This window comes from Penaeus vannamei, chromosome 8, assembly GCF_042767895.1.
Source record: "Penaeus vannamei isolate JL-2024 chromosome 8, ASM4276789v1, whole genome shotgun sequence".
NCBI lineage: Eukaryota > Metazoa > Arthropoda > Malacostraca > Decapoda > Penaeidae > Penaeus > Penaeus vannamei.
In genome coordinates, this window is record NC_091556.1 from 35,849,647 (window position 1) to 35,862,146 (window position 12,500).

Consider the following 12,500-nt stretch of genomic DNA (forward strand, 5'->3'; position numbering starts at 1 on the left):
AATAATAATAATAATAATAATAATAATAATAATAATGATAATAACACTAATAATAATAATGATAACATTCATGATAATGATAATACTGATAACAATAATAGTAATAATAATGGTTATCTTACTATAATTTTCATCGCTATTATTATCATTATCACAGTCATTAATATCTTAATTTTAACATTATTGCTATCATGATTATAAACAATATCATCCATTCAGTTCTCATAATTACCATTATTGCTGTTGCCCCTACTGCTGATATTGTTATTTAATGTTGCGATTATCATCGTATTATCTTCATTGCAGCTGCGAAAACGGTTGCGACGACTGTGAATATATCAGTAAACCGATTAAATGACAGGAATTTGATTTAGAAATATATACACTATGGAATATATATATATATATATATATATATATATATATATATATATTTATATATATATATATATATATATATATATATATATATACACATATATGTGTGTGTGTGTGTGTGTGTGTGTGTGTGTGTGTGTGTGTGTGTGTGTGTGTGTGTGTGTGTATATATACATATATGTGTGTGTGTGTGTGTGTGTGTGTATATATATATACATATATGTGTGTGTGTGTGTGTGTGTGTGTGTGTGTGTGTGTGTGTGTGTGTGTGTGTGTGTGTGTGTGTGTGTGTGTGTGTGTGTGTGTATATATATATATATATATATATATATATATATATATATATATACATACATATGTGTGTGTATACATATATATATATATATATATACATATATATATATATATATATGTGTGTGTGTGTGTGTGTGTGTGTGTGTGTGTGTGTGTGTGTGTGTGTGTGTGTGTGTGTGTGTGTGTGTGTGTGTGTGTGTGTGTGTGTGATATAGATATATATCTCTTGAGATATATGTAACGCCATCTATTGGGCGTAAGGAGCGACTCGGTTGCCAGCTAGGGATTTGTAGCTGGATAATCACGGTGAAACGGAATACTGTCAAATATGTAAATAATAATGATAATAAAATGTAAAAATAAAGGAGAGAACTATGGAGTGAAACGATGATTTATTCCATGCTTTACATTTCTGGTCTGTAATAATTGGTGCATCCTAATGAAAAATTTTATGCAGTGTTTTTGGTACTGTAAGCATCCGACGAAATTGTCAAATAAGAAATTTCTAGATATTTTTCTTAAGGGATGCTTGTCTGCTCTAACTGAGAGCTTACTTCTATACTAGAATGACAGTAAATCGTACCAAAAAAGTGATAAAGTAGAGAGACTTATACAAAGTCATAAAAAGAGTTGAAAGGGAAACGGGTAAAGAGGTAGGCCACTATCGACACCTCATCTCTTTAAAGCAAAGTAATTGGCATAAAATGGCATTCAGTTTCCTTTTCAGATTAATAATGTGAGGTAAAACTCTTCATCAAATTATCTCATGTCCTGTATCACATTTCAGAAATGGATAAGAGAGTGAAAGATGTGCTATGGAGTAGAAAGTGATGTACATTGTTGCTAGAAGCAAAGGGAATTTATTAATTAAGATTATGGTTTAATTCGATACTGATTTGATTTGATGTCACCATGAGATTTACTGGTCATGAATGAAAATCAATATCTTCTTAATTGTCCCAGTTTATAGTGTTTATTTGGAGTCATTGTTTCACTCTCTGGATAACGTTTTTGTTGTTTTGTTATTGTCAGAATCTATGTGAAACTGAGGTTGTATATTGTAGGAATGTATCAAATGATATTCACCCTGGTAAATATTCAGAATGCTTTTGCATGACCAGTCACAACGATAAGGGCATTGATGGATTCCTCTAACTGTACTAGGCTACCCAAATATGTAGAAATTATGCCTCGGAAACCACTCAGTGCCCACAGTCTTAGCGCTGATAGCAGGGGGGGAGCTTGAATGGTATCAGAGAAATTACAGGAAAAATGTCGATGAAATACACAGAACTGGTCACTATATAGTCAGATGCATGGGGTTGTGCTGCTCCCCAACCCCCACCCTGGATAATAAGACTCCTTCACATATGTATGGCTGCCAGACTGTAAAGTGTGATATGCATGGGGAACGCATTCCTCGCACATCAATTTCTGCCTTGTTTTCTATCCATGCAATTTTTTTTCTGTAGCTTCTTTCTCTGTAAATTTTTCTACTAGTTCATAGGGTTTGCGCTTTTCACTTCTGTGAACAACCGAGATCTTTGACGTGTACCATGTGCAAAAAATTTGCCAGCAATTAATGTGAAAAAAATTTCCACACAGGTATTCTGAATATTTACCTTTATCGTTTGGGTATGTTGTACATCTAATAGCGTCCATTTATGGAAGATATCAGAAAACAACAACAATTTTGATCCCCACCCCAATGCAGATAGATAGAAGGTGGCCATGGCTTGAGATTGACTATGATAAAACAGTAATATTTTCGTGAAAAGAATATAAGCCATGCAGCTTTTCCAATATATCACTGCTGATGGTATTAGAAAAAGTGCTTACAAGTGTATGTAATTTAATCTTTCTTTTGATATATGGCTTTAGCATTTTGACAGTTGGAAGAAATGTTCAAGCTTCAGATCTAATTATTAGCATTTATAAATTTCAGCCATGGTGGGTTCAAGCTTCAGATTAAATTAACTCATTTATAGTTTTTCATCATGGTACAAGGCCTCTTTGTACCATGTTCCTCTGATACTAGAAAAAAATTTATTAATTAAGAAGAGTATAAATTATTTTTGTGTGATTTTTTCCTTGTTCTAAATTCATTCATTTTGATGTCCCCATTAGGTGACAGCATTAGTGCAAAGACACATAAAACTGTGACAGAGCTGTAAGAGAACCTTTAAAAATTTGGGTTTGAAAAATGAGCCAGCCCAATACACATACAGTATGAAAAACTAGAGAATATCTTTGAAAATATAGTAGGTTGTGGCAGGAAGTTTTGAAAAGTAGTTCATATAGAGGGAAGTGTTTCAGTAGCAATAGCATATTAGCATATATATGTGTATATATCCATCCATACATACATATTTATGTAGTCAGTGTCCTAGTAATAAATACACAAAAAAAAGTAGTAAAGGGTTTTAATATATTGTATTTCTTTATTGTATTTTCATAATTCCTGACTTTGAAAAACTTGTTAAACTGATGTTAATACATCATTTTCTACTTGCAGAGAATATTATGTCAGGAAGGATGTGGAAGAAGCTAGTTATAGGGCATGGTATGAACTCCTTCATCACCTCTCAGAATAACTCCTTTTGCGAGCACGTCGACCAGGAGACTATTAGCTGCAGTTGTGGAGAGGAGGAGAAAGGTAAGAACAGAACTTTGATATGATTCCATTAGCAGAAAGATATTTTTATATTATATAATTGGTCTGTGTGCTTGTAGTTCACAAATTGATACTCAGAACTCTTGCAGAGTTTGCTTGGGTATGGAGCACACGGGAACAAGGTGGCCAGGCAGGGAGTGTGGTCCTGGGGCCAGACCAGAGGCAGATAAGCTTCAATCCAGAGTATAGTTCTGGAACAGCAGCTGTGCGTGGATGCGAGGCCCTTCCAATTGGCCACCATCACTACTGGGAGTTGAAAATGACCTCTGCTGTTTATGGAACAGATATTGTAAGTGTGGTGGTATGTTGGACAGTATCAAATATGCTACACTGAAAGCTCTCCTTATATCTTATGCAAATGATTACCCAGCAGTTTTATGCAGAATACTAAAGAAGCTTTTGTAAGGATAAAACTATTCTGGAATCTTTAGAACCACTTCAGAAAATAGAGAGTAAACAAATAATTTCATGCGCTGTACTAAATTAGAAGTATATCTTTTGTACTTAGGATCATCAGAGTGCAAAATCTGAATTGTATATTGATAAGTATTCTATAGGTTTTAAAAGAAGAATTTGATACTTGGGAGTCAAAAATAATATCAGGCTTTATCTGCTGCTTTATCTGACTATTACTTCTTCATATGAACCTTCTTCACTTGCAGTAGGCGTTGTAAAGTTTATATCTGTTTCATATATTACAGATGGTTGGTGTGTGCACTGCTAAATTTGACCTCAAACATGCAGTTCACCGATTCTGTTCCCTCCTAGGCCGAGATCATGAGTCATGGGGCTACTCATACACAGGTAGAACATGAAATTTATTTACTTTACTAGCCTTAGTCCTATTAATGAAAATGTGTTATTTACCATTACAGTTACCAGGCCTTGGAGGTGAATAAGTTTTTTATTTTTTATTATTATTATTATTTTACGTCTATAAAGTCATTCAACAGAGATTGCTAAACTCCTCATCTGAAAATTCATATATAACATCCTCATTTATAATATGTGTATGTACAGGAGGTGTCCAGCATGGAGGAAAGTTCAAACCCTATGGTCCACGTTGGGGCAAAGGTAGCATCGTGGGGCTTCACCTGGATTCTTGGCGTGGAACCCTAGAATTTTACCTAAATAGAAAACCTCTAGGTAAGTCCAAGCTTTAAAACTTTACTAAAACTCATTTAACTTTTCTTTTTTCTCTCCAGGGAAAGGGCATTATTGCTTTATATGTCAATACTAAATAGTACAAGAAACATCCAAAGAACCTGAAGTGTTAAAGTAATCAGTCTCATTCCATATTGATAATAAACTAGATATAGAAACATGAGAGAGTGAGATTTGTTTAAACTTTGGATAAAGTGATGTTCAGCATGATAGATTTCTGCTTAACCCCTTGAATCCAGTTGTTTCATGGCAATCACATGGACCAAAATACAGGCATTAGCCTTATGTAAGCAGCCACTCTGCCAGGTGTGCAACATGTACGCAGGGTACACGCAGACACGTGTGTGGTGACAGAAGATTCTCTGTCTCCCCTTTGTAGTGTTATTTTGCATGTGCGTTTTTAGTCTTTTTACTGTTTTCCAGTATCCATATTTGTCTTTTGATTTGCTTTATTCAGATGGTAATAGACTGTTTCCTTGCACAGACTCCATATCATCTCTCTATGCAGTAAATAAGTCCGTGAAAAAAGTAACATTTTGTTATTTGTCTTTCTTTCATTCTTTCTTTTTTTCTTTTCTTCTTTTCTTCTTTTCTTCTTCTTCGTAATATTAAATTTTCTGTAATGCAATCTGCACCACCTGTCCCAGCAGCCAGGAAAAGGATACTTCTTCTGGTCATTTCTCACGGACATTACATTCCACACTCATTTATCGATGGAAATAATGCAAAAGCCCCTTTCTAAACACTAAAGGAGTCTAATCACCCTCCAAGAGGTTTGTGCACTTGTGGTGAGTCTTTTCTGTCACCCAAGCCTTCACTCAAGGCAGTAAGTTCGTGTTACACAGCTCACAACCCATTTTTGCTATGACAACCCTGTTATTATTTATTTATTCATTTTTGCAGTAAATAAGCTTAAGCAACCTTAAATTTGTAAATAATTCTTCAAAACATATACATTAGTATTATATAATGCAAGACATACTAAAGCTTGAGAATGATATAGCACAGAAAGACCTAAACTCTGGGGCATTTGTAAAAATTGTAACACACATCACATGCAGGCAGCCAACACACCTGTCCTGGTTTTTGGCTTTAATACTTGCATATATGAAAATATGAAGCCCTTTTGCAAAAGCATCCAGCCACCATAGTGCAAAGTCCACATGGTACATTTGCACTCTTTTATTTCTAATGCAAGAAAACCAATAAAACCTGTGTTTTGCACACCATTTTAAGTTTTCATAAATCAAATGTAATCTTTCTTGTTAAGGCAGGAGTCATCATGTGTCAATATATGCTCAGAAAAATCTTTGAAAAAATTATTTGATACTGATGTAACTTTCTAAATCAATAGGCATTTGTGTTGCCTATAGTGTGTGCACACAGCTAAATACATAGTGACAGACTATATAAAATAGATAACTGCCTTCATACTTGTTGTTTTACTATTCTTTTTTGGCTGTGAATAGTCATTTGATGTCTTTAGATGCACATACAAAGCATTTTGTAATAATTCCCTTAGATCATGGAATGTCACCAAGTCGTTGTTCCTGTGTAATATAAGATCTCAGTTTGCAGGTACTTTTTAGCCATTTACTCCCAACTCCATCAAATATTTAAAGACATTTGTATGCTATCACTTGCATCCTATTGTGAAAAATCTATCCTGTTTGTCCCAACTAAATCTTTGATTTTTTACTTTTTATTGATTGAACAGAGACACAGGTTTTCAAAGATGTGACATCAGTTTATCCATCTTATTTCTTTCCCAATTTTAAAGATTTTTGTGCATATTACTGATGAATATACAGAGATGATGTACTGGAACAATCATCAATATATTCCAAGGAAGGATAGTGAATGAGGAGAGGAAGAGGAGGAGGTGGTGGCCAGAGCATGGGTGTGTCACTGCTTCTGGGCATTCCGCACTTGTTGCATCTCTTCTGGCATATATTGCTTTCATATGTATGTGTTGCCTTTGATTTAAATTTCCTTTTTTGATTACCCATGGTGATGATGGTAAAATAACATCCAACAGAGCAATAAAAGTAGCACTAAATACCTTGAGATACACTGACACAAGTGCCATTAATCGCTCTGACAGAATGCTGCTACCAGTTTTTCCTCAATAACAGTTGTTTTGTGGTATAGATTTACTCCAAGCACAACTGCATTTGTTGAGATATTTCAGTGGAAAATTGCTTATATTCTACACATGTATTAGGTCTGACCTGCTATGCCCCTGTGCCTGGGTTTTGAAGCCTCTGTCCCTTTAAATGTCATATTGCCATGTCATGCTATCTAAAAGCTTGAACAATGTTTGGAAATTATTTCTAAATTGTTGAGGAGCATTATGACCACTTGTTTGAAAATAGTGATTTTTTTTACCCCAAGTGTCGCATCTGGATCGTAGGGGTTAAGAGTTCGTCATTGATGTTACATGTAGCAATATCTAGGTTACAGAGAAGGTAGAAATCTCCGTAGTGAATTATGTCAGATATTGATTATTTTGCTTTTAGACATGTTATAATGCACATGCCTCAGGCACATTCAAATCAAATGCATATGCCAGTTTTTATAAATTAGTATCATGATGGGGGAAACTTGCTCTGCCTCTGTGCATTTTGAATATCTTAAGGAGATATTCTCTCCAACATGTTTTACAAAGCAGTCATGTTATAATTCATGATCATTATTTTTTAATTTATAAATAATTTGTACTGGATATCACTAGCTATTATCTCTTGACAAGTTTTGATTTGATTATCCAGACTGAAATATCCATTAGTTGAATGAAATTCCGAATTATTGCCATTGTCGCATCCTTCCTTTCTTGTTAAAAGTGGAATTTATTGGAACTTGGTGATATATGTAGAAGCTCAAGCCAGCTTAACAAAAAATATGGGTCACTGAAATGTTTTCTTAGTCTGAGAAAAATAGAAAAACTTTCATAACATGATCGTGGATCCAGATGCTTCACGGCAATCACTTGCCATTAGGCTTACAGAGTGGCCAATCTGACGGGTGCACAGCTTGTAGGCCAGGTGCACGCAAACACTCATGTGCATTAAGAAGACTATATGTGCCTCCCCATTGCAATATTATTTTCTCTTTTTATGCCTAAGCATTTTTAGCTTTGCTTTTTTGTTATTTTCCATTGCCAATATTTCTCATTTGATCTTTGTTATTTAGATGGTAATGGACCATTTTCTTTGTAGAGACTCCATATCATCTCTTTTAGTTAGTCCATAACTCAGTGTAAAAATTAGAACATTACGGACCCCCCTCCCTTTATATTCAATTTTCTGTAGTACAGCCTGTGTCGCCAGTCACCAGGAATAGGATGCTGAGCATGGAAATGGCATCCTTCCTTGTGTTAGCATTCTTCCAGTTATGGCTTACAGACAGTACATTCCACACTTGTTTATTGACAGAAATATTGTAAAAGCCCCTTTCTAAATACCAAATGAATTTAATCACTTCAAAAGGTTTGTGCACTCATGGTGAGTCTTTCTCATCACTCTGGCCTTCAGCCAATATCCTCTTGATGGCAAGTTCGGATCACCTCAGCCCGCAACCAGAATTTCTCTTGACAGCATGTTCATGTCACCCAGCCCCCAAACATTATTTTTTCATAGCGTGATGGTCACATCATCCGGAGCATAAGGATTAAACTTACGTGTTTCTCTTTTTGAGTTACTGTTTTAACTGATAAAATTTAAAAGAATATATATAACTTAATTATATCAAGAATTTGATGCGTGAACCCTATGCTAACAGTTGGCATGTACATACATGCCATGGCATGACTGGACTCCTTTCTTGCTCCTAAGTTATATGCATTACATTGTTGTTTGCATGTTTCGTTATTATTGCAAATAGTTAAGGAATTACAACCCCTTAAAGTCACTTTTTAGCCCCTTTCAATTGAAAATCATATATACTGTAGCCAAGATCATAAAAAATTGGGTAATTCTCTGTTTCTCATATTTATACTTTTCCCTCAATATTGTGACTGTGTACAGCACCCACCGTTAGCATTGTTTTAATGTTTATAAGACAAAATAATATACATGACTAGAAGTCAGGTAAAAGTTCACATGTGACTTATTAACTGTGACTCTTTATATAAGTGCACATCTAAATGAACCTATTTTTGTGGCTTAACCCACTAGTGACGGTACATTTTCAAGCCGAAAAAAATATTTTCCGGATGGCTTCAAAATCGCCACACAGGCGAGTCTGGGAACCTGCCTGAGCACCACCCACCACAGGCAACAAAATCAGAGCACAAGTTCCAATCTAGCATCGCACTGGCAGGACCCCCAGTAATGTTTACTTTTCTGGGTGTCTCATATGTGTGACACCCATCGTAAGTGGGTCAAAGTATACACAGTTTTTTAAGACACTATCTCTTAATGATCTTTTTTCCAAAAATATTTTTTTATGGGATTCGTAAGAATAAACAAAGATGATATGAAGGCAGCAAAGTCATCCATATTACACATACTTTTCCTTTACTCCCGTGCCAAACCGTCTTCCTCTCTTCGTCATTACAGTCTTATTAGCCAGTATTGTGTTTTGCCACATCCTATTTACCATAATAATGAATGGGCTGTCAAAAACTGGGAAGCTTTCTTCTATTTTTTTTTTTTTTTATTATTATTATTATTATTATTATTATTTACTTTTTTCTTTTTTGCTTGAGTGCTTGATTGCCTATTTGCCTGCTTACTTACTCTGCTACTGTATGTATTTGATATAAAACAATAGAGTATTTGTCTCTCTGTCTGTCATCTTCTGGCTTGTAAGATGAACCTCTTAATATACTGAATATCAAAATTTGTCTTGTGGTAGGCTAGAGAATTTGCATTTTTTGTATATCCTATGATTTTTTTCCATCCCTGAGAGATGTAAAGCAGGTCGAAACCAGGAGTCCTGGATGAGAATATATAGTAAGGCTTCAATTAATCTTACATACCTCACATTGTTGTGGTGATATATGAACCTGCCTTTACTCTCATGAATAAGCTAAAAGAAAATTCAGATTGTGAATGCTATCAAGTTTTATTTTATTAGTGATTAAAATATGGTACATTTGTTATTGTAAGCATTTAAATTTGCAGAACATTAAGTTTCAGTAGTAGCATTTCTTACTCATTTTTATGATTTGCTCTCCATAATCTGAAATAAGATGATATACATCAATCTTTCATGTCATGAAAGATTTTGGCTTCAGGTCCGAGTGACATGAACATGCCAGCATGGAAAATTTTGGTTGAGGGCCAAGGTGATGGGTATGATTCATCACGAACTCTTGGATGGTGATTAAACTCATTTAGGGAAGGGTTCTTGTATTATTTCTATCAGTTATAGTGTATAATGTACCATCTGTGAGCCATGACTGGAATAGTGCTTGCTCAGGGAATTTGAATATTGCAAAAAGTAGTTTAATAACACAAATAATATAATATTACTTATTGTTATTATTAGTGCACTGAGTTATGGACTACCTAGAGATATGATTTGGAGTTTGTGCAAGGAAAATAGTCAATTACCATCTGGGTACAGAATATCAAATGACAAATATTAGCACAGGAAAATGACAAAAAAAGCAAAAGATGCTTATTCAGAAAAAAAAGAAATGATAATATTGCTTAGGGGAGGCAAGAAGTGAGGTATCATGTGTTCCTGGCCTACAAGCCATGCACCCATGAGAGTGGCCACTCATGTAAGCCTAATTTACAGATTTTGGGCCACATGTGGACAGTGATGCAGCCAGATATTAGGGGTTTAAATAAGCACTCCAGAAATGCACATGTGCTCCAGTTTCACATAAATATAACAGGTTGATGAACCACAAATATATTCATACCACTTCATCCATTTGTAATTTTGTCTCAGGTGTGGCTTTTGTGGGACTCCAGAACAAGGAAGTGTATCCCATTGTGACATCCACCTCAGCACACTCAGGGATGAAGTTGGTCTCAAGTTGTACATTTCCAGTCAGTCTGCAGTGTCTTGCTTCTGAAGTTGTGTGCAAACAGTTATGTGAAAAGATGAAGGTGAGAGTAGAGGATCTGCCATTGCCCCCTGGCCTCCGCACCTTTATAAAGAACAATTACTGGCCTTTTATGCGTTCTGTTGGTGCGGGGTATGAAAGGACTAGCTTCAAGGCAGGTGCATGGTGTGTATGCAACTCCAAACGTACCCATGAGGATGACCCAGTAGAAACTATAAGATCCAAGAGATTAAGAAGGAGACTGTACACACCGCATATGCTTGCCATGGTGTCAGCCAGGTCTCCATCAAGTTCATCAGATAGTTCTTCAGATGGTAGCTCTTCTCCTAATTCCCAGCTCTATTTTCCAGATCTTATTAGTTCACAGTCAGGAAGACAAAACTGCCAGCTTATTGTTGCTGAGCCAAACACAACTACATCCATTTCTTCTCATACTACTTCTTCAACCCCTACGACATCTGCTGCCTCTTCCTCCTCCTCTCCCATTTCTTCTGAGCCTAGTTCTTCCTCCTCATCTGCTTCACCTTCCCCTCCAGCCTCCCTTCTTCAGTGAATTTTCTATTACTAGGAATTCACAATACCTCTTTTGTGTCTTTTTTCTGTCATTGGCTGTTCCCATATACCAATTTTCACCTTAAGAATTATTTAAATTATTTGGACAAATGATAGTATATCCTCCCCACTCAAATTGGAGGAGATAATAAAAATATTATTCAAAGAAGTTAATTTTTTATGTTTAATTTCTTTTCTTTTGTTTTACTTTTTTTCTTTCTTTGTGGCAATAGATACTATAAAATTTTACTGATGACAAAACAGACACATTTTACTCAGTAATGATTTATTCTTGCTTTTCTTCTGTTTCTTTGTGTCACTGTTTAGGTAATATTGTGTGTTTGTGTACATGTTCATATGTAGGATGAACATATTTATGGACATGTTGATATATGGGCTTATTTTTAGATGACACAAAGATAGAGATGCAACATTGTCTTTTATTTTGCTCAGTTTTCTATGTTAACCTGAGCTACTTGCTGAAATAATTTTATGTAAAAGCTATATATATATATATTAGGAAACTTTGCTAGTATGAATGAAACTCAGTATCCAGGCATGGTTTCCATACAGTATTTTGTTACTATGTACATCAGTATATAAACACACACACTTCAAGGATTTCCATTCTTGAGAAGAAAAACTACTCCCTTTTCTTACTTTTTCTTTTATTTTCTTTACCCTTGAGGATGATTTTCTAGTTTCCTTCACCATCATTATTGTTTTCAATTTAGATAACTCTTAATAAACCTCATTATAAATGATATTTGAACTTTATTAGAAATGACAGTATTGTACATTTACCATGTATTCACTGTATAGATAATAGACAGCACAAGTAGTATGCAGTTTATCAATGTACAATACTCTAGCTGCCAAACTGATTATTAATGGATCACAAGATTATTGTTTAATAGAAATATGTATGATAGCTGTATATTTATGACAATCAGATAAATGTATTCACTTCTCTTGTAATCTTTTTCTAACAGTAAAGTTATTGACATTCTACAATATGTTAATGTGAAATTTAGGTTTCTATTTAAATTCAGTTAAATGTATAATGATGTATTTTTAAATGAAATATATAAATGTATATTTTATAGGATATTAAAATTTGTATATAAGAACTTTTGTGATCTAGTTTTTTAGCTAGAAACCAGTTAGTGATAACCAGAATGAATCAAGATAAAGTATGGAAGGCTTTTGTCATTTAAGATAATCAAAAGAAAGATGATGTTGAAACCAAAAGCAGACTTTTTCAAAAATGTTATGTTAAGGCCGAAGGGAGAGAGAGAGAGTGAGTGTGTGCGTGCGTGCATGCGTGTGTGAGTGTGTGGGCGCGCACGCATGCGTGTCTCCGCATGTACCTGTGACAAACACAGAAGAAGGAATGCAGAACATGCATGAACATGT

The 12,500-nt window shown here is 34.9% G+C and overlaps 1 protein-coding gene across 1 annotated transcript in view; it reads left to right on the forward strand.

The window, feature by feature from the left end:
• Positions 1-12,500, forward strand: part of LOC113810883 (SPRY domain-containing SOCS box protein 3) — an 18,007-nt gene that overhangs the window by 4,666 nt on the left and 841 nt on the right. Inside the window, exons 2-6 of the mRNA XM_070124619.1 lie at positions 3,188-3,328; positions 3,436-3,635; positions 4,048-4,150; positions 4,367-4,492; positions 10,415-12,500. The exon at positions 10,415-12,500 is cut by the window's right edge and continues 841 nt beyond it. Coding sequence (XP_069980720.1) covers positions 3,188-3,328; positions 3,436-3,635; positions 4,048-4,150; positions 4,367-4,492; positions 10,415-11,085 — 1,241 coding nt within the window. The 3' untranslated portion in view covers positions 11,086-12,500. The remainder of the gene's footprint in view (positions 1-3,187; positions 3,329-3,435; positions 3,636-4,047; positions 4,151-4,366; positions 4,493-10,414) is intronic.